Source organism: Leptonychotes weddellii, chromosome 13 (genome assembly GCF_054177405.1).
Source record: "Leptonychotes weddellii isolate Sample4059 chromosome 13, ASM5417740v2, whole genome shotgun sequence".
Lineage (NCBI taxonomy): Eukaryota > Metazoa > Chordata > Mammalia > Carnivora > Phocidae > Leptonychotes > Leptonychotes weddellii.
In genome coordinates this window covers 68,791,350-68,814,081 of record NC_138381.1, presented here as the reverse complement: position 1 = coordinate 68,814,081, position 22,732 = coordinate 68,791,350, and the positions used below count along the sequence as shown (strand labels likewise).

Below are 22,732 nucleotides of genomic sequence, written 5' to 3'. Positions count from 1 at the left end.
TTCCCCTTTTTCCTTTCTTTTTAAAAACTGGTGCCTTTAACAATACTGTTTTATTGACTTAAAATTTGTTAAGAGCATAGCCCTTCTGCGAAGTGTTCTTCCTGCAAAAGAAAAAACAACAACAAATAATTCTGATGAAGAGGGCAGGAGGAGACTTTGGGAGCAGATGGGTGTGTTCGTGGTGGTGGTGATTTCATGGGTGTATATACTTACCCCAGACTCACCGAGTTATAAACAGTAAATATGTGTGGCTTTTTTCAGCATGTTGGTCTTACCTTGATGAAGTGGCTAAAGACATACATAAACTTGGGTCTTGTTTTTTGGCAGGTACCACAAGAGCCAGGCCATCTACCTGGAGTCGAAGGACAACCAGAAGCTGAGCTGTGTGATCAGCTCTGTCGGAGCCAATGAGGTAGGGACCGAACTCCCTTCCCCCTCAGGGGAGCGAAGTATGACAAACCTGCAGTGCAGTGCCACCGAGAACGTACCGTGGAACCGTGTGTCCTGTGCGGGTTAGGATCTCGGTCAGCACTTCCTGGCAGAAATCGCACGGAGACAGAATATCCCGGAAATCCCTTACTTGTCTTGACTAACAACTTAATGTGGATTTGTATATTCCTGGTGGTGGTGGTGAACTCCACATACAGCAGTTGAGTTGGGAATGACTGAGGGAGACTACAGGAAAGAGCAGAAGGCAAGTCTGCGTGATACCTGTGTGTTCAAATCCTGCTGCTTTGTAAGGTACCTGTGTACCGACCACGGAACTTGCTTGTGGAGCATACTCCATCTTTGTTATTTCTCTAGAGCTTTCGTCTGTACTAAGAGATTGGTTTTGTGCTGTGAGGATTTAATGAGGCACCTGGCCCAGGGTCTGGCACACAGTAAGTGCTCAGTAAATGGATGCTGGCCGGATCTGAGCCACACACTACTCCTTGCCTGCTGTCTTTACAATGTGACTCGTCCTGTTGTGCCTCTCTGCAGTGAGCTGCCAGGCTCTGGCCCTCAGCTACTGGTATCCTTGAGTCTCTCCTGTTTAGAACCTGTAGCGACTGGTTCTAAAGGCAGCTCGGAGGGTTAGGCTCCAGGATAGGATGACTGGCAAGTGACTTGTCCGACGGGCCCTTCATTGGGGGGGGGATGTCAGCAGTGTGTAACTTGTATTGTTAGTAGTTTTAAAAAAGTTTAAAACTTTAATAGCTCGATTGGCTTGATCTTTTATCAGTCCACAAATGTCTGCAAAGAAATTGATTTTTATGTGTCTACCCTCTGTAACTTACTCGTGCCAGTGCACAGTAAATCTAATGAAACTGGATTATGAAATAACTTAAGCCTCTTCCATTCTCCTAGCTTCCTGAATTGAAAATGCCCTCAAATGTGACTAGTTTGCAAAATGATTGTTTACTCAGAAGTTAGGGAGAGCCTTCCAGATAAATGAATGTCCTTTCTCTCTGGACTTGGGGTCTGTGAGTCACCCCAAGCCAAGTCAGAACCAGAACAGGGGATGTGTTGGAGAGACCTGCTGTTTTTCAGCAAGAGGTGTTGTGACTGGCCATGTGGTCTCCTAGGACCCAAACCTAACTTCACAACCAGTGCCTCATCCTCCTTGGAGACACCTTAAGATTTTTCAGGAAAAATAGAAATGCAAGTTAGCTTTTTTCTCTCTGTTGAAGACTGTCATCCTTTGACATAATAGAGTGTCAGGGAGGTCTGACAAGAGAACGGCGACACTGAGACATTTCACCTGGAGGGGAGAAGCCTCAGTGCATCAGAGGCATGCAACTCTGGTGATGGCAAAACATTTCTCACTTCTTGGAAGGATTTTAGCGGGTTTTTCAGGTCAAATCCTAAGTGACGCTGGGGCTAGTTGGCCTTGGCACAACCTGACTCCAGGCACATTTGTTGGGTGAGTCTGAGGCTGTTGGTGACTCCCCACTTCAGCTATTCTTAGAGTCATTTTTCAGTTTAAAGTGCTTCTGCAGGGGCGCCTGGGTGGCTCAGTGTTAAGCATCTGCCTTCAGCTCAGGTCATGATCCCACGGTCCTGGGATCGAGCCCCGCATCGGGCTCCCTGCTCGGCAGGAAGCCTGCTTCTCCCTCTCCCACTCGCCCTGCTTGTGTTCCCTCTCTTGGTTTGTCTCTCTGTCAAGTAAATAAAATCTTAAGAAAAAAAAAAGTTCTATTAAAAAAAAAAAATTGCTTCTGCAAGGTCCTTAGAGGCTCAGCTTCATGTGAGGTCTTTAATTTTAAACCAGTGTATTTGACTTTAAAGTCTCTATGTTGCTAAACAATCACATTAAAGGAATTGAGACTGAGAACAAACACTTTTAAAACCTGAAAACTGAATGGGGGAGGGAGGGAGAAGATAGGTCTGTAGACTCCTACTTGCATATGTGGGTGAGACGCAGAACTTAAAAGAATCATGCTTTTGGCCCCATCTGATTGCACATTAATTAAATGGATGAAGAACGGGTAAGAAGAGCCAGGGCCGGGTTAGCGGACAAGAGCAAGCCAGGGGTTTTGAGAGCAGGCACCAGGATTCACATCAGACAAGTTGACTCAGCCTTTCTCTTCTATAAAATGGGGTGAGGATAGTACTTCATAGGGTTGTTCTGAAGATGAAAAAGCTCAGGTGTATCAGGTGACTGAGGAGGTGGCTTTCTTCCCAGTCCTGGCCACAGAGATAACACTTACTGAGTGCCCTCGTCTGCTTTTGCAGTCCCCCTGCTGCCAGAGTTGATTCTCCATTCTATGCAAGAGTGCATCTGCCCTGTAAAATGTCAGACATCTGATACCATCTGTGGGAAAAGGATATGCTCAGGAGGGAAGGGCTGTCTTAAGCTAATTTAGCCTTCTGATGATCCTAATTGGGCCTTAGCTCACTCATGGGCTTTTTTTTTTTTTTCTTGTTATTTTTTCCTTCTTTTTCTGCCATGACCATTAGCCTTAATTGCCAGGAAACCAGAGCAGTGAAAGACTATGATATGGAAGTCTCTTGGGGCAAGGAAAATACTTCCAAATTTGATTGAAAGTTTATATTCATGAATATATGTATTTTGAATGTTGATAATGTTGTAATCAAACCAAATAAAAAAAAAAAAGGTCCGTAAGATCAAGGCAAAAATAGAACCTGAGATTACTGTGCTTTCCATTTTCTTAATCAGAGGTGTGCGAGAGGGAGAAGGAAGGAGAAAAGAGGTCCGGGGCTGATGCCTGCTCTACGCTAGAGGTTTCCTGTGAGGGGGGCCCCCACAGCCTGACAGGAGGAGGTTGCCAGTTGTCCGCCCACACCTCATTCATGCAGATGTTTTGATGCTCTGGAAGATTTGCTCCTCAGTATTCGCTGTAGCCGCTCTCATCTTGTTCCCTTTCCTTCTCCCCTGCAGATCTGGGTGCGGAAGACAAGTGACAGCACCAAGATGAGGATCTACTTGGGCCAGCTTCAGCGCGGGCTCTTTGTGATCCGCCGGAGGTCAGCGGCTTGACTTTCTACAGTGTTCTTCTTCCCTTGACCTTTTTTCTGGAGTGGTTTTTGGTTTTGTTTTCTTCCAAATAGAAAGTTTTTAACCCGGGAATTGCTCCTTGGCCTTGGAAACTAGGGAGCGCTGTTGTGGATTCTGCGAGGCGCTGTGGTGGCAGCCACTTCGGTCTTTGCGTTGCTCCTTCCTGCCTCGACCTCTTCCGGCCAGCCGTCACCATGAACTCTTGATTTGGGGAGTGTTGCGAGTCCGATTTACTCATTTCTTTGGGGTTTTGTTTTTTTTTTTTTTTTTGCTTGTACGTTGTCTTTTTTTTTTTTTTTAAGCCTCCTTGGAGTTTAAGGGACATTTTTTTTTTTTTTAAATTGTCTTTAGGTCTTTCTACCAGGAAGGGATACACTCTACATTGCATTTTCATGTTTTGAATCTGATGAGTGGATCACATAGCTCTTTCCCTTGTTGAGCCCAATTCACTGTTTCCCCAGAAGCTTGGGGCAGAGGTCCTAGCAGAAGGAGATTAATTCTCCTGGCTCTCAGCCTTCTCTGAGAAATAAATGCCTTGTGTAACATCTGGCATATGCCATCCATTCCACTGGCTGAGCGACAGAAAAATTTGCCTGGGTGGCTACGTGCACTGAAGTAAATGGGTTGGGGGAGGGGACATCTCATGCTCCAAAATGTGCTGAAGGTACTGCATTTTAAATGTTATTTAATCCAAGTGGTTTATTTAGACATATTTGTTCTAGCTCAAGCTGGAACAAGGGGTCATTTCGGAAGTTTTTATTTCTAATTCATTTCTGTTCCCTGCTCAAGGAGATGAAGTGGTACCTGGCGCAGGCTGATTATCTGGGTTATCTGTTGTGGGTGGGGAGGGGAGACTGACTGGGCAGTCATCAGTGATCTGTAGACTCTCACTTACAACTCCACTTGCGCACTCTTGTCGCTGAGGCTGTTACTGCACACGGACTGTGTTTCGAGCCTGTGGAGCCTTGTCGTCGCCCCAGCCTCCCAGGTGGTCTGGCCCACCACGCTGAAGACAAAGGAGCTCTGCCGTGGCTGCCACTCACCGAAGGAATCCTGGGGAAATGGCCTTCGCCGTACTCCCTGCCGCCTGCCCCTCATTTCCAGCCTTGGAGAGGGGATTTGCTGGCAGATGGGTTTTTCTGGTTTCTAAGCTGCCACCGTAGGATATGTAAAGAATTTGGGATTACAGCAACTGTTAGCCTCTCTGTGGGAAATCAGTACACCTTATGCATCTTAGGAAATCTTTGTACGTCATGCCCTCGGTCTCAGGTGATTCTCTTTGTGTCGTCTCTTGATGCATATACCCCAAAGCAAGTTGGGGGGCCGTGATAACAAGTGAATCACTTTCTTGTTAAGTCCTGGCTTCAACAGAGACCAAACCTTACTGACTGAGTCAAGACTTGTACAGATTTTTGTTTTAATTTATAACTCATTTTTTTTCTCTTTTTTTTTCCCCCTGGTGTTGGAGTCTCCTTTAGATAATAGGGTAAATGATGCTTGTTTATTTAGAGTTGCCTGGGTGGGTGTTCTGTGCTTCTTCTCTGCCCGCAGCCCCCATCATGATGATTCCTGGGGTGAACCAAGTCCACAGTAAATAGGGCCTTCCTCTCTTGTTTCTTCCTGGCAGCTTTTGCTCTACGAGAGGGCCTCTCTTGCTGGAATTGTCCCTGTGGTGTGTGTGACGTCCCATAATAGCAGTCTGTTCTCCATTAGTGCCCTGTGATGGAAATTTAGTTATAGTGTATGTGGTCATCAGAGTGGGTTTTTTTGAATGATTGTCTTACTTGGCGTCCTAGCAGTACACCAAAGTTGTTTTTTTTTTTTTGGAAAGCCTTGTGTTGATAACTACTGGGGATTTCAGCATCAAAGCAACAAGTCACTTTTTTTTTTTCCCCTTGCCTTCTCTGGTGGCACCTTTGTGCTTTTGTGAACTGTTCATCTGAAGACCAGAGAATGGGCACTTTGGCTTCTTCTCTTCTATAAATTTTAGGGTGATGAGGCCGTGCTCTGGCCTTGACCACATCACTGCCTTCTGCTCCTCAGTATCCTCAGAATCCTTAATCATGACTGTGGGAATGGGGGCAGGTAGGGAATAGACTTGAGACACAGCACAGTAAGTTATACTCCTAATCCCAGAAGAGTTTATTTTATCACCCCAGAGATGAAAAGCCAGCAGTTCAATCCCTCTAGCAGGCCCCTGTGGTGACCAGGGATAGCAGAGCCCCCTTGTTAGGAGTTGGAGGTGCTTTTGTGGTGGACAAAACAGATTTTGATATTCCTGGACTAACAAGGGGCTGGCTTTTAGCCCGGGTGGCCATTCTTATTCCAGAAGGTCTTTCTCTCTCACCAGACCATAGGGTACCACGTGCATTCCCCAATTCAGACCGTTTCTTGCAGATAATACTTTGAAAAAGGTTGGTCTAGACAACTCTTAGGAAGAACCTGTACATGTGTTAATCTGATCAAGAACCTGTATGTGTTTTTTGTTTGAGGCACCTGCCTCAGTCTTATACACAGTGTTTTGCTATGGATGTGTCCCAGTATTTATTTTACCTCCGCTTGGGGGCTTTGTGTTGCCTTCCCTACCCTCTCACTCCCTCTCTTCCAAAGCCAGTGTCCTCTTGAACAATTTCCAGATTTCTGTAGCCATACCAAAGCCAGGATGTTTTCATTCGTTTGGATACCAGTATGTATGGACCTGTAACTACCTAACTTAATTTTTTTTTTAAAACTCCAAACTGGGGCTAGTATAAGATCCCAGAAGCTGATCTACAAATCAAGCTACTTGTATTTGTGTGTGAGACCCTGTGTTCAGGATTGGGTGACTTTTCTAAGAGAAATATTGGGGGTGGGGTGGGGTTGGTTGCTTTTTTTTTTTTTTTTAACCTAACGGGGGTGGGGGGAATCCTATTTTTACAGTATTTTTGTTTTTCTATTAACATTTCCTTTTAGCCTTGAATTTTTACTAAATTTCCTCCTGACTTAAAAATCTTGTTTCTAATCTGGGAATTTGAAATCTTGGTACTTAATGTTACACCAATTTTTCCAAAGAGTTCAAACCAATTTAATACCAGTACATGGTAAAAACTTGCAGCCATTTCAAGCAGCTGGTGGGCTTTTTATATATCATCATTAACTGGTATCATTAAATGTTCTGAGAGGTGAATGTAAAATGTAACAAGTATAGGTTTTTTTTTTTTTTAATAACAATAAACTTTCAAAGAGAAAACCAGCATGTAGTCTGTGTTATATCCATTGACTTGATAAATGATTGAAATTTATTTTAGGTGTTCCCCCCCACCCCCCCCCAGCGATTGTGGGGAAAGGAAAGAGGGAGGGATATTTGCTTGTTATGAAGAGTAAGCTATGGAATGATGTCAAAGACAGGCTCTCAGTTTTGTAAAGAGCAGTCTAGAAGTGTTGACCCATAAATGTGGTATACTCTTGTTGGAGAAGATGAAACAATCTCATTAAAAACTGAGTCAATAAAACTGACCTTAGATAGGAAAAACCTTAAGGTAGACTCGTGTGATTGGGGAGGATGTTGTCATTTGGTACTCTAGAGCACTACTTTCCAATTTTACCAAAAAAAAAAAAAATGCTGGTAATTCTACAGCTCCCTGGTGGGTAAACTGAGGAGGCTGCTCACTGCCACAGGTGATTGACCTGGCGTGCCCACCACCTGAGTGTGGCGCGCCCACCACCTGAGTGTGGCATGCCCATCGAGAAGGGCTGCTCTGTGCTTTGGATGTTGGAGAAGGGCAGTCACTATTTTTAACTTTTTTTTTTTTTATTGTAACATTGTACAGAAGAGTGTTCAAATCTTAATTGTAGAAATTGAGTTTCCTCAAAGTGAACGCGTCCACGTGGCCATCATCTAGATTAGGAAAGAGCACGGACCAAGCAGGCTTCCTTCCGGTTGCTGCTACTCACTAGGGTAATGGCTAGCCTGACCAGTTTTCTGTATTTTCATCACCTTAACCTTCAAGCTCTTGAGCTGCTGGGTCCTTCCATAGTTGTTTGGAAGAGCCAAGTTCCTGGTGGAGGTAGGAGCTGGCCAGGGATATGAGAGCTGGTAGCATAGGACGTGGTGAAATGGGGGAGGGGAAAACCCTGCATGTTAACCCTGTCACCCTCCTGCTTGTCGCCGAGGCAAATGGGACTTGTTCTTCATGTTAATATCCACCTTCGCGTGAGTTCTTTATGTATGTCAGGCACCGTACTAAACCCTTCACGGCAGGTGTTCTCTCATTATCCTTGTAATGATCCGAGTACTAATACTCCCAATATATTTATTAATATAATTTGTTTATGTTATATTGTTGATATATTTGTTAACATAGTCATTCTAAGACTTACTTAATTCTCCCATGAAACCCAGAGCTCAGCACTGTGCCTGGTTGTAGTAAGTGCTTGGTAAATGTTGTCCGATAACATTGTTGTAAAACGATGTGCAGAGATAGGCAGACTGGTGAATAATAAGAGTGCCAGCCCTAGGTGCTGTGCCCTTCACTTGTCTCATGCAAGCCTCATAACAACCCTGGGGAGAAAACTGTTGTTACTGCCGGTTTTCAGAGGAGGAAACAGATTCCTTTAGTCACAGGAGATGGTTCAGTAATTTCTCCAAGGTCACACACTGAGTTGCAGAGTCCCAAATCTTTCAGATTCCAAGCCAGGGTTCCTAACCACTGCACCGTGCAGTCTGTTCCCATTCCCCTTTGTTAAAATTGCATTCAGCATTTCCACCTTTCTCCAGCCCTTCTCTGGGAGTTTGTTTTTATCTGCTCTCACCTCTTACAGAGTCAGAGAGCACATTTTAGAGGTAAAAACACTATTATTTGCCAGGACCCTCCCCCTGCTGGGTAACTCCCTTGGTAATGCAGCAGAGAGAGTCCCGGTTGCTAGCCAAGAGGCTGCTTTCCCCTGAAACAGCACGGGCAGGAATGCCATGGTTCTAAAACCAAGGAACCATTTAGAATGTAAAGAGTGCACTGTCTTGATGGAGCCGACTTTATCTAATAAGCAACATGAGAGCCTTTGGAGGAAAACGTGTCTTTTTTTCCCTCCCCCAGTTCACTTTCTTCCTGCCCGCCTTTCTGGTCATCTCTAAGGTGGGAGGGGTGGGAGCCATTGAACTGATTTCTAAAAATGTAGATGGAGAGCAGGACATCATGCATCTGGCTGACTGCTCTGTGGACGTCGGTGGACACCAGTTCAATGTCACCTGCTTTAGACTGCCAGCTCAGCTCCAGCCAGCAAGGTGCATAACAACCCGAACCCAGGGTTTGCAGTCTTTGGAGAGAGGCAGGAATGAAAGCAATTTCCGGTCTCTCTCACTAGTGTTAGAGACTTCCCAAATCCATCTTGGGTAAAGCTGAGCACCTTTCCTGCTTTTAAAAAGGAAACAGTAGATGGAATGCATTAGAAACATGGGCACCAGCTTACTCTCTTTGGACATAATAACATGATGAGAAATATATTAGCTTTAGGAATTTTAGTGTTTACCAGAGTAGATATTTTTGTGAATAACTATGATTATTAAGACCAAAGATATGTATGTTTAGGAGGATCCCTAGGGGACTGAGAGCGATAAGATACAGCATAGGTACGTAGATACTTAATCCCTTTACCCATTTTCCCTAATCTGTGTTTGCTCAATTCTCTGAAAGATGCAGATCTATAAAATAACAAAATTCACTTTACTGATAACGGGAAGACCAATAATCAGAATCTGAAAGATTCTCTCCCCTGTTTCTCAGAAGCTGGAGACTCAGCAGATGCTCCCCGTCTGTTGGCATCACCTGTCTGCCTGCCGATGGTGTGAATGGGTGTGGTGTCAAAGTAGGCAATACTCCAGAGCCCTCTAGGAAAGCAGTGCCCATAGGGAATAAGCAGGTACTGAAGGTGGGAGGACAGTGGCCTCAGGTTGGCAAGTCCCTACAGATAGTCAAGAATCACTTTTATTTCAACATTGATTCTTTTTTTTTTTTTAAAGATTTTTATTTATTTATTTGAGAGAGAGAGAGAAAGAGCACAAGACGGGGGAGCGGGAGAGGGAGAAGCAGACTCCCCGCCGAGCAGGGAGCCCGATGCGGGACTCGATCCCGGGACTCCAGGATCATGACCTGAGCCGAAGGCAGTCGCTTAACCAACTGAGCCACCCAGGCGCCCTCAACATTGATTCTTTTAATAAGTATTTGAGTTTTTACTGAGTGGCAGTGTGGCAAAGCAAAAGCTTTGGAATCAGTATTTGAATTCCAGCTTTGCTGCTTCAGTTAACTAGCTGCTGTGTGACTTTCGGCAACTTAATTTCTCTTAACCTCAGTTTCTCGTCTGTTAAATAATATCCACCCCAGAGCGTGCTTTTGAGGATTCTAATATTAATGCATAGAGCACTTGCTATGTGCTAAGCATTTTACCCATATTAACTTACTGAATCCTTATAATGACCCCTTGAGGTAGTTACTATTACAATCCTCACTTTGTAGTCGAGGGAATCAAGAAACAGAGAGGTTAAGTAACTTGCCCAAAGTCACACAGCTAGTAAATGGTAATCCAGGATTCTGAGCCCAGTTTCTGTAGAGTCCCTGCTCTCATTCACCATACTGTGCTTGGAGGGGTATGTAACACAGGAACGGACTGAGGGAGTGCCCAGGCTCTGGGGACTGTCCCTTCCATTGTCAGTATTGCTGTCATCTGTCTGTTCTCTGTCCTTGGATGCTAGTCTGCCAACTCCTAAGAGACCAGAAGGATTTTAGGAAGCTAGTTTAGCGCCGACAAACTATGAAGGTAAAGCTGCCAGCTTCAGAGATCATGCTAACCATCTACTCCTACAAATGGGTTGGAGTGCCCAGTGCGTTGGGTTGAGAAAGACTCTGAAGCCCAAGTTGGGTAGATTGGGAGGAGTGGCCTAATCAGTTAGCTTTGCCATGGGCAAGGGAGCCCATTTATTTGCCATCCCTGATTTAGTTTGACCCCTTGATTTTGAAGTTGCAAACAGCTGAGGCCCAGAGATGGTAAATGATGTGCCTAAGTTCATATGGCCAGCTCTAGACAGAGAGGTGATGGGGGTCTTGTATTCATAATCCTGGTGTGGCCACTCCTTAACGCAGGGCATTAACTTAATGTCTGTGTGCTTCAGTGTTCGGGCCCACTCATCCCAGTGTGCCTGGGATTTTTCTGGTTTTAGCTTTCTTAGTCTTGTATCGCAGGAAGCATCTCGGACCCAGGCACACTGAGACAGTTGGTCACCCTGCTCCGTTTCCTTCTCTGCTCCGTTTCCTTCTCTGCTCCGTTTCCTTCTCTGTAAACTCTCTTGAGAGTTGCCCTTTTGCTGTGGAGTTGCTGATTCCATGGATTAACTGAGTTCTTACGGATAAAGCACTCACAAGTAGCGTTTGGGACATAGTAAATCCTCAGTACATGTTGGTTGTTTATGGTTGTTCTTGTTTTCATTATCACTGGAGCAGAGGGTTCCCACTGCAGAATAGGTTCCTTCACTGGAACTTCAGTGTCATCCCACACCTTGCCATGATCGTCTGGTCACCTAGAGTCCGTTGTTTGGGATGTTTCATCTTCTACTTGAAATAGTAAATAATCGTGAGCTTGAGGATTGACATAGTTACTGCATTCAATCCACATGACGTTTATTGAGTAGTAGTCTAGGTTCTTTTGGGGGAAGCATGGTTCCTTCCCTCTGGGACACTGAGGATGGACAGCCTGGCTTCTCAGTCATTCTAGTTCCATGGAACAGGGGCTGCATTTGAGGCGTGGAGAAAGTGGGACGAGGGCATAATAGCTGCTGACATTTGTGGAGCAGGTGGCTAAGCGCTTCATGTGCATTATCTCTAATTATTGCGTCCTCTGGATTTGTTGTTACATGTCTGGGGTTTACAGACCAGGAAACAGGTTTAGAACGATTAAGAAACTTGTCTGCAGTTCACCCAGCTTGATTCCAGAACAGGTCGACGCTGACCCCAAGTCTGCATTCTCATGAACCATGCGTGCTTTACAATTTCTTCTGAAAGAAAATAAAATTCAAGCTTGGCCTGAAAGCTGAGGCAGGCCTTGAGCAGTGTCCGTGGCTGGGAACAGGAATTGCAGACGGAGAAAATGGCTTGAGTAAAAGCAGAGGTGGGGGGGTGGGGCATGTTTAAAAAGTCAAGTAAAAGTGTGTGTGTTCAATAATAAATCTGGATCTGAGCTTTAAAATCCGTTTGCTCCCCAGCCCCGTATCTTTTTGTCTTTCCACACTTTTGGTTCACCTTCCTTTCCTTTCTGCTTCTGTCCTTTTCTCCCTTCCCTGGCCCACCCCGTTCCTCCTCCCCCTCTTATATCTCCAGTGCGGTGGCTCGTGGCAGTCTCGGAGTGACGCTTTCCAATTTCACACTTACATGCTCCTGAAAGTATTCGTAAACTAACTCGTATGTAAAACCAATAAAGGGCAACAGCACACGTTCCTGTTAGACAGTAATTTTGTTTGACTCCCTTTCTTCTGTTTTGATCACTCATCTTCCTGCAAACATGGTGTTTTGACCTTACCACAAGTGGAAGTTTCAGGAATTCAAGCATGGGGGCGCTCTTGTCAGCGTATGAGTAATTGGAACACGTCAGAGTTCGTGCTTATCGAGCACTTAACTATGTACCTGGACAAGTGCTAAGTACTTTTTGTACATTACCTTTTTTAACACACTCAACACCCATGTGAGGTGTGTCTTGATTCCCATTTTAACAGATGAGGAACTTGAGACTCGGAGGAGAAAAAGCTCGACCTCTGCATCACGTTTGTACATTTATTTCCTTTTCCTGTTGGCTTCCCCTATCCTCACATAGACTGCCGGAGTATAAAGGATGCTTAGTCGTCATCTGAGCCAACCCCCATCCGTTTTCCACACCTGGGAACAGATACTGAGAAGGGAAGCAACTTGCGTAAGATCACACCACTGATTAATGGCAGAGCAGAAACTAAATCCAGGTTTTTTTTTTTTTAAAGATTTTATTTATTTATTTGACAGAGAGAGACATAGTGAGAGAGGGAACACAAGCAGGGGGAGTAGGAGAGGGAGAAGCAGGTTTCCCTGCGGAGCAGGGAGCCCGATGTGGGGGCTCGATGTGGGGCTCGATCCCAGGACTCTGGGATCACGACCTGAGCTGAAGGCAGACGCTTAACGACTGAGCCACCCAGGCGCCCCTAAATCCAGGTCTTAAAAACAAGTCTTCATCCAACAGTTGAGGGAAGACCCAAGCTGAGGCTGAAGGGCATGGATATAAGATTTGGGTTTGAATTTTAGCTCTGTGGGTTTACAAGCTGTGTGATTGTAGGCAAGTCACGGAACCCGTCCGGGCTCCAATCTAGAAAATGGGGATGATAATGACAACCACCTCAGCAGTTCATTGTGAGGATTAAATGAGGTCATGTAAACAAAGCAGCCACAACAATGACCCTCATGCTTGAAACTAGCCTGGGTCACTCTAGCGCTTTAGAAAATACATCCCCCATTGCCAGCTGCCCTTGTTAAGGGCCATTGTTATTTCCGGAGTTGTCTGCCCCACCTGCCCCACCTGCCCCACCTGCCCCACCTGCCCCCATCCCAGCGTGCCTTGAGGCTAAGCCCACATCAACCTTCCAAGGGTACCCCTGCCACTAGCCACAAACCTTGAAATTCAAGACAAGCAGATGTCCAAGCATCTGTTTTCCACCTTATTAAGGCCCCACTAGAGAAGAGTTTGAAATCCTGCCCCCCACCCCCGAATGGCTGTGTTTGAGAAACCCACTGGCCTGTGAGGGAGGACAGGGACTCAGTCTCCCCACCCTTCCCCCAAATCCCCAGGCACACTTTATTTTTTTAAAGATTTTATTTATTTATTTAACAGAGCCACAACAAGAGAGGGAACACAAGCAGGGGGACCGGGAGAGGGAGAAGCAGGCTTCCCGCTGAGCAGGGAGCCCGATGCGGGGCTCGATCCCAGCACCCTGGGATCATGACCCGAGCCGAAGGCAGATGCTTAACGACTGAGCCACCCAGGTGCCCCTCCAGGCACAATTTAAATGCTTATTGAATGAACGATTGACTGTTGTCTCCTTATTTCTCAGGGCAGCATATTCATTTCTAAGATCAAACTAATAAACATGCAGTTTAGAAATTAAAGGATTCTACAAAGTTGGCCACAAAATACAGTAGTCTCTTATTTCCTACCTCATTTCCCCTCCCAGAAGCAATCATTGCACCTCTTTTAGCTGATTATTTTGGTATTTCCCTTGCTTATTACTAATGCTAGATATTTCAGTTCTGTGCATTCTCTATTAAATTCTGACCATGGCAGTCCTCCCCTCCCCCCCAGTATAGTTATTTCATAGTTTTGATTAGGTCAGTGTTCAGTGTTTACATTATTACGGCTATGTAAACTCTAGTCACAGCTGAGCCCTATTGTAAAGTATGATTGCTTTTTTTTTCCCCCCTTGACAGCGTTCCTCACCCCCACCCCCAGGAGTTAATAATTGTCTTGTATTCTGTTGTATGCTTGGTTTTCTAGGTGCTTATTAGGAATTCAATCTCAAAGCCTTCACCAAGTGTTTAAATTCCCTTTAAGACATTCAGATACTTGAGGTAGATTTCATCACCTGGAAAAAGCTTCCTGCCCCGGGGACTTCTGATCTGGTTGCCCACTCTGGACTGGTCCCCCCTGACCTGGTCTGGCACATAGCTATCCCTCTGGAGTCTTCCTTCACCACCATCCTGGGGCTCCTGTTTGTCCCTCTTTGGGTTTGGATCTCTCATTCTCATTTCCTTTGTCTTCCTTTTTCTCTACTCCCCCATTTTGGCAAAATGCTTCTTGCAGTAACTTACTAAACCTGATTAAAAACACTTTCATTCTGTTCTCTTACTTCATTGATGACTTGGCTGGTATAACTACATTTTTAATCCCCAGAATTTAAGCCCATACATTTCCAGAATTGAAAAGGCCCACAAAGCACTTAGCACTTAACTATATTTCAGCCACCCTTCTTCAACCTTCATTTCAAGAGGTTTCATGTGCTGGTAAATTCATTATTCTCAGGTTTCTCTGCTGTCAGTTTTAAGATTCAGGTTTTGTTTTATTTTAATTTACTTTCCAGCTTCTAAAACCTGGTTGTTTCCTCTCCGGTGTTTTCCATTTTGGTAGGTTTAATTCTAGCTTGGAAATCATTTTCCTTCAAGATTTTGAAGGTATTGTTTATTGCTGTCAACTTCAGATGTTGCCCTGGAGAAGTTGGAAAGCCTTCTGTATTTATTCTTTGATCTATTCCCCCCAGCTTTGTTGAGACCTAATTGACATACCATTGTGTTGGTTTAAGGTGTACAACATGATCTGATGTACGTGTATATCATGAAGTGATTACCACAATAAGGTTAGTTAACCTATCCATCACCTCCATAGGTGTAGCATTTTTTGTGCGTATGTCGTGAAAGCTACTCTCCTATCATCTTTCAAGTATACGGTACAGTATTTATTAACTCTGGTTACCATACTGTCCATTACATCCCTAGGATTTATCTATAATTAGAAGTTTGTACCCCTTGGCCACCTTTACTCTTTCCCTCCACTCCCCACGTCGCTCCTGCCTCCAGCAACTACCAATCTACTCTCTCTCTGTATGAGTTTGATTTTTTTAGATTCCACATATAAGTGAGATTACATAGTATTTTTCTTTTTTGGACTTCACTTAGCATACTGCCCTCGGGATTCATCCATATTGTTGCAAATGGTAAGATTTCCTTCCTTTTTTATGGCTGAATAATATTTCAGTGTGTATATACCACAATTTTTTAATCCATTCATCAACAGATACAGGTTGCTTCCATGTCTTGGCCATTATGAATAATGCTGTGGTGAACATGGGGGTACAGAAATGTCATTGAGACAGTGGTTTCATCTCCTTTGGATATATACCTAGAAGTAGAGTTGCTGGATCACAATGGTAGTTCTATTTTTTATTTTTTGAGAGGCTTTCATACTGTTTTCCATTCCCACCAACAGTGCAAGGGTTGCCAAAATGGTTCCCTTTTCTCCTTATGTTCGCCTGTACTTGTCATCTCTTGTCTTCTTGATTATTCATTTTAATAAGTGTGAGGTGGTATCTCATTGTGGTTTTTCATTTCTTTGATGATTAGTGATGGTGAGCAACTTTTCACATACCCATTGGCCATTTGTGTATCCTTGGTGATCTGACTTTTTTTTTTTTTTTAATTTATTTGAGACAGAATGAGAGAGAGAGAGCACATGAGAGGGGGGAGGGTCAGAGGGAGAAGCAGACTCCCTGCCGAGCAGGGAGCCTGATGCGGGACTTGATCCAGGGACTCCAGGATCATGACCTGAGCCGAAGGCAGTCGCTTAACCAACTGAGCCACCCAGGCGCCCCGGTGATCTGACTTTTTAACGTCTCTGGAAGCGTGTAGGATCTGTGGTATTTTGAAAATTTGTAATGATAGGCCTTATAGTGGGCCCATTGTCCTAAGCAGTTAGCTTTTTCAATTCAGGAAACGTGTCCTTAAACTCTGAGAATTAAAATATACATAAACACACACACACACACCACACACACAGAGACTCTTTTTTTTTTTTTAAGATTTTATTTATTTCAGACAGAGCGCACACAAGTGGAGGGGGTGGGGCAGAGAGAGAAGCAGGCTCCTGGCTGAGCAGGGAGCCCAATGTGGGGCTTGATCCCAGGACCCTGGGGTCATGACCTGAGCTGAAGGCAGACGCTTAACCAGTTGAACCACCTAGGCACCCCTCACACACACACTCTTCATGGATATAGTTACCAGCTTCCAAGATGGTGCCCACGATCCTTGCCTCCCGACAGTCATACCCCCTGTACAGTTCACTGTCATTATTGGACCAGCATTGGTCTCTGTGACCAGTAGCATACAGCAGAAGTGATAGTAATTCAGTTCTCGGATTAGAGTATAAAAGACACAGTGGACACAGTGACTTCTGTTTGGCTGTGCTCTTTCTTTCTCTTGGATCACTTGCTTTGGGGAAAGATAGTTACCATGTGAACAGCCATATGGGGAGGCCCATGTGGCAAGGATCTGAGGCCTCCTGCCAACAGCCAGCTAGCCACTGAAGCTTCTGCCGATAGCCATGTGAGTAAGTCACTTTGGAAGAAATCCTCCAGCCCCAGTCTAGCCTTCAGATGAGACTGTAACCCCCCAGACTGCTTGACTGCAACTTCTTGGGAGACCCTGACCCAGAACCACCCACCTAACCGGCTCCCAGGGATTCCTGACCCTCAGAAACCGGGTAAGAGAATAAATGTCAGAAATTGCTGAGTATTTGGGATAATTTGTTATGCAGCAATAGATAACTAATATAATGGATGATTTTTTCCCCCCCTCTATTTTCTCTGTCCTTGCATTCAGGGATTCCTATTACTTGGATAATAGATTTCCCATTAACAGTCTTCAGCTTTTCTTTTCTTGTGTTTCCTGTTTTCTCTTTGTCTTTTTACTTTCTGTTCTGGGAGATTTCTTTAACTTTATCTTTTAAACTTTCTATTGAGTTTTACTTTGTTTTTTCATTAAAATTTTTTTTAAGAACTATTTTAGTTTTCTGATTTTATATCCTTTCTTCTTTTTAAAGAGTAGTACCCATTTCTAGAGTTCTTTCATCCAGAGACCTTTTGTTTTCTCTAGAGAAGAAACCTCTGGTCTTTTGCCAGGTTGGTCTCTTGGCAGTTTTGCTGCATGAAGTAGGGAAGCTGATCTGAGGAACTGACAGCTTCTTTTTTTTTTTTTAAAGTTTTCATTTAAATTCCAGTTAGTTGGGGCGCCTGGGTGGCTCAGTTGGTTAAGCGACTGCCTTCGGCTCAGGTCATGATCCTGGAGTCCCGGGATCGAGTCCTGCATCGGGCTCCCTGCTCCGCGGGGAGCCTGCTTCTCCCTCTGCCTCTGTCTCTCTCTCTCTCTCTGTCTCTCATGAATAAATAAATAAAATCTTAAATTCCAGTTAGTTAACACAGTGTAATATTAGTTAGGTGTACAGTTTAGTGATTCAACACTTCACATATCACATGGTGCTCATTGCAACAAGTGCACTCCTTAATCCCCATTGCCTATTTCCTCCATCCCTCAACCCACCTCCCCTCTGGTAACCATCACTTTGTTCTCTGTAGTTGAGAGTCTGTTTCTTGGTTTGCCTCTCTGTTTTTCCACCTACCCCCCCCCCACATGCTCATTTGTTTCTTAAATTCCACATATGTGTGAAATCATATAGTATTTGTCTTTCTGACTGATTTAGTTTGCTTAGCATAATACTTTCTAGCTCCATCCATGTCATTGCAAGTGGCAAGATTTCATTCTTTTTGGTGGCTGAGTACTATTTTGTTGTATCTGTATACTACGTCTTCTTTATTCATTCATCAGTCGATGGACACTAGGACTGTTTTCATAGTTTGGCTATTGTAGATACTGCTGCTCTAAATATCTGGTGCATGTATCCCTTTGGATTAGTATTTTTGTATTCTTTGGGTAAATACCTAGTAGTGTGATTGCTGGAAACTGACAGCTTCTTAAACAATTTCAACCATTCTCACTGCCTTAACCCTCATTTCTAGAGGTACCTTCATTTCTGATTGGGTGCTGCTAATCTAGGAGTCTTGGCTTTCTCCACTGTTAGCTTAAGATTTTGGTGTGTGTGTGTGTGTGTTTTTCTTCTACATTCAACTTCTGCGATTTGTTTTTTTCCTCACCTATTGTCTCCATTCTGGTGGGTTAAGTCCTTAAAACGGAGCAAAACAAAACACCTTTATAGTTGTTTCAGTGGGGATTTCATGGAAAAAAGAACAGATACATATACTTAGTCAACTCTCTTTAGCTTCACCCTCATGGCTTGCCCGCCCCCACCTGTCTCTGGGACCTTCTGTGACTTATTCAGCATCCTCAAAATAATGAAGGGGACACTGGCTAGCTCACAGTCACTGTGGTTCTGAGGTCATAATCTATGAACAAGTGCAGTGGGAACACGAGTAGGTCATTTCCAAATAATCAGTACATTCTTATCATAAAGCTGCTAGTTTGTGTCTGAAAACCTGTCAGTGGCCTTTAACTGCAGACTTTGACTTCAGAACTGAGTGTCAAGATTTAAGAGGAAGAATTTACATACATGCACCTTGAGGGTCCAAATGTGTGTATATAATACAGTGCCTGTGGGTTTATATTACATATATGTGCATAAACACACATCATGAAAATGAGCCTCCTTGCCAACCAAAACCCACCTTTGGACTGTGGGTGAGTTGAGAAGCATGAAAAATGTTTAGCCTAAAGTATGTTTAAATATTCATGACGTCTTCAAAGCAAAGCTGTTGGGAAAGACAAAGCCACCTGGAACACAGCTGTGATAGTACAATAAGGCATCTTGAAAAAAATCACATAGTGTCATGCAGGGCAGGGAAGAATATTTAGGTGACCTAGCCCAGGCCCCTGCTGCCCACTGTAATAAAAACTATTTTGGATATGTCCATTATTAGCAAGATCGGATTAATACCTAAGAGTGTAGAACTCTCTTGCCAGCTTGAAGATGATTATATTTTGGATTATATAATTTGTTTGGGATAACAAATTCCATTTATTTACTACCTGTCTTTCCTCATGTGATAGGGTTTTCAAGATGGCATTTAGGTGGCACACTCATCACTGCTTTCCCCTTGTGCCCTGGGAAGACATTACTAATCAGTCTTGGCCCTCATTCTCTTTAGGCCCAGATGTGAGGACTCAGAATCCTTTCTACACAGTGCTCCTTGGAGCTACTAGCAATTGATGTGTGGAGTGCAGTGGCAGGCTCGCCAGATGAAACACGTAAACCATTTCTTGTTGGTCTTTTATCACCAATCTCAGTTGAATATGCTGTGGTTCACATTACTGGGCATGGTCCCTCCAGAGCCGACTAGGATAGAATTTTCCCTTTCCTGGGCTAAAATCACTTCAGCAATTTTGCTTTTGTTTTTGGGATCTCACCTACCATGATCATCCTGAGTTTTGATTTTAATTCCAAGAGTTTAAGCGCTTGTGCACTCGGTTTCTTCAACTGAATAGCACACTTTATCCTGTCACATGCCATCATCTTTTTACTCTACACCAGGGGTCAGCAAATTATGACCCATAGGCCAAATCCAGCTTGCCACCTGTTTCTGTAAATAAAGTTTTATTGGAAGTTTATGTCCTATCCATGACTGCATTTGCACTAAAAGGGCAGGGTTGAGTAGTTGCTACAGTGACTGTCGGACCCACAAAGCCAAAAATATTTACGTTCTTGCCTTTTACAAGAAAAAACTTTTGCCTCTCAGCTGTTATCTAATATTTTCTCCAGGGTGTATTCAACTGTTTCACAAACCCACTTAATTAATAGTTTCATCCAGTCCACATTTATCCATTGTACTCACAAGGCTCTCCTGAGCAATGTTAAGTGCTCATTGCTATTCAGACATGCTGATAACAACACTTTCTACTGTTTGTTGAGCACTTACTATAGCCCAGGCAGTGCTAAGCACTCTACATAAATTGAGTGAACAAAAGGAAGCAAATGGCTTGGCATAGTGCATTGCATAGGGTAGGTGCTCAATAATTTTTAAGTTTTACAATAGCCCTATGAAGGTGTCATTAAAGAGTAGCTTACTCAGGGTAGCCAGGCCAGTAAATGGCAGAACTAGTGTCCAACTCAATTTGGACTAGTTCCACAACTTGTGACCTTTCCATTAAACCTTGTTGTCCCTTTCTACTACATTTTTTCTGACTTGCCAGTCTGGTAATCTGTCAAGTAATTTGAATAAGGGGCACTACATATATAAAATGTGTAGACGTGGATAGTGTTGTAGTGTATTATCTCAGATCCTCCTAACAAAGAGGCAGGTTGGATATTATTCCCATTTTACAGTTGAAGAAACTGAGTCTGAGAGAATGTCCTACAGATAGTAAGCTGTTTATTGGCACAGTTCTAAGTTAGTATGAATTAAGATCTTTACAGCTCACTGCTATGATACACAACCATAGTATGTGGCTGTTCAGCAGTTTCTACAATACATATTTATAGAGAACTCACTCTAAACCAGGTACTGTCCTCAACCCGTGGTACATTCTTTTATACAATGAATTCTTCTAAGTGCTAACTGTCTGTTTGTTTTTAATTTAGTGTACTTGATAACAGATATTTGGGGTCACATTCTCAACTCTCCTTAAAAAAATGGAAATCTAAGATATTTTTTTTGTACTTTGATTTCCCCATCTGTGAAATGGGAAAGAAAATATCTGTTTTTTTTTTGTTGTTTTTTTTTTACATCTTCCAATTTTCTATTTCTAAAATTTCCAGCAAGAGAGTTGGCATTGAACAGAGATGGCAAAAAGGGAGTCTCTGGGTAGGATCCAGCCTTTTGGCTTTTACACAGTGCATTGTAAGAAATTGTGAATTAATTAAAAAAGTCTTAGATTAAGAAATTTTTGAGCTTCTTCTAAATAATGAGATAATTTTACAAGACAGAGTTTGTTGCCCCACATGGACACATGGTTGGAGCTGAGTAGAGAAGCTTCTCCCTTTAGACAGAGCACATGCTCTCCTGGTAATTAGTCCCCATCATGCTATTGTTTTCCCAACACTGAAGGCATGTCAGTTCTTTTTTTTTTTTTATGTTCACTTCACCACTGTATAATACATCATTAGTTTTTGGTGTAGTGTTCAATGATTCATTAGTTATGTATAACACCCAGTGCTCATCACAACACGTGCCCTCCTCAATACCCATCACCCTGGCATGTCAGTTCTATTTAAAATGTCCCATTTTAGATAAAGAAGATGTGGTCCATATATACAATGGAATATTACTCAGCCATCAGAAAAGATGAATACCCAACTTTTACATCAACATGGATGGAACTGGAGGAGATTATGCTAAGCGAAATAAGTCAAGCAGAGAAAGTCAATTATCATATGGTTTCACTTATTTGTGGAACATAAGGAATAACATGGAAGACATTAGGAGAAGGAAGGGAAAAATGGGGGGCAGAATTGGAGGGAGAGATGAACCATGAGAGACTATGGACCTGAGAAACAAACAGGGTTCTAGAGGGGAGGGGGGATGGGGGATTGGTTAGCCCGGTGATGGGTATTAAGGAGGGCACGTACTGCATGGAGCCCTGGGTGTTATACGAAAACAATGGATCGTGGATCACTACATCAAAAACTAACGATGTATTGTATGGTGACTAACATGATATAATAAAATTTAAAACTACAAAAATAAATAAATAAATAAATAAAATATCCCATTTTAGGGGTGCTTCAGTGGCCCAATGGTTTAAGCATCCAAGTCTTGATTTCGACTCAGGTCATGATCTCAGGGTTGTGAGATTGTGCCCCAGTGCAGGGTCAGGTTGTCCCTCTCCTCCCTCTCTGCCCCTCCTCCTGTTTGTGTACGCTCTTTCTCTCTCTAAAATAAATAAAAAATCTTTTTTTTTTTAAAAGGTCCCATTTTAATCATTTACTTTGCCCTCTTTCTGATCTTTGTAGACAGTTGAATGTAACTTCATTCAATCAAGCAGGAGAGATTTCAGCTGGGTATAAGAAAGAAAATCATCTACAAGGTGAAATGTGTTTTAGAAACTTGATTGAACTGAATCGATAGAAAACCTTCACTCCCTGATTCTATGTATTTTGAAGGAATTATATTTAAATCCAAATAGGACATTTGAAATAAGAATAAATGAAAGCTATTTTTTAAAAAATATTTTATTTATTTATTTGACAGAGAGAGGCACAGCAAGAGAGGGAACACAGGCAGGGGGAGTGGGAGAGGGAGAAGCAGGCTTCCCGCCGAGCAGGGAGCCCGATGCAGGGCTCGATCCCAGGACCCCGGGATCATGACCTGAGCCGAAGGCAGATGCTTAACGACTGAGCCACCCAGGCGCCCTGAAAGGAAAGCTATTTTTAATCTACACACATATGTAACTATAGTCTGTGATGTCTACCTACTTATTAAGGGCGAAATATTACCTTTGTAAAGTTATGGGGGAACCACAATTATGTTCAGATCCCAGCGAGGCATACTGAGAAGCCGTGGTACCTTGGACAGTACCATCCCACTTCATCGGCACAAGTTTGTTCTTTTGCAGGGGAAATACTGTACTCAGCTCACTTTTATTTTTTTTTATTTTTTATTTTTTAAAGATTTTATTTATTTGAGAGAGAGAGTGAGAGAGA

General features: G+C 43.4%; 1 protein-coding gene across 3 annotated transcripts in view; it reads left to right on the top strand.

Annotated features, from left to right (window-relative positions):
* The window catches only part of SUDS3 (SIN3A corepressor complex component SDS3), a 130,315-nt gene that overhangs the window by 26,987 nt on the left and 80,596 nt on the right, over window positions 1-22,732 (top strand). For 2 of the 3 annotated variants that reach the window (XM_081802094.1, XM_081802095.1), the window contains exons 11-12: window positions 328-412; window positions 3,383-3,468. In XM_081802094.1, coding sequence (XP_081658220.1) covers window positions 328-412; window positions 3,383-3,468 — 171 coding nt within the window. Of the gene's footprint in view, window positions 1-327; window positions 413-3,382; window positions 4,050-22,732 lie in introns of those variants that run through there. The other variant, XM_006736811.3, reaches the window with a different exon arrangement.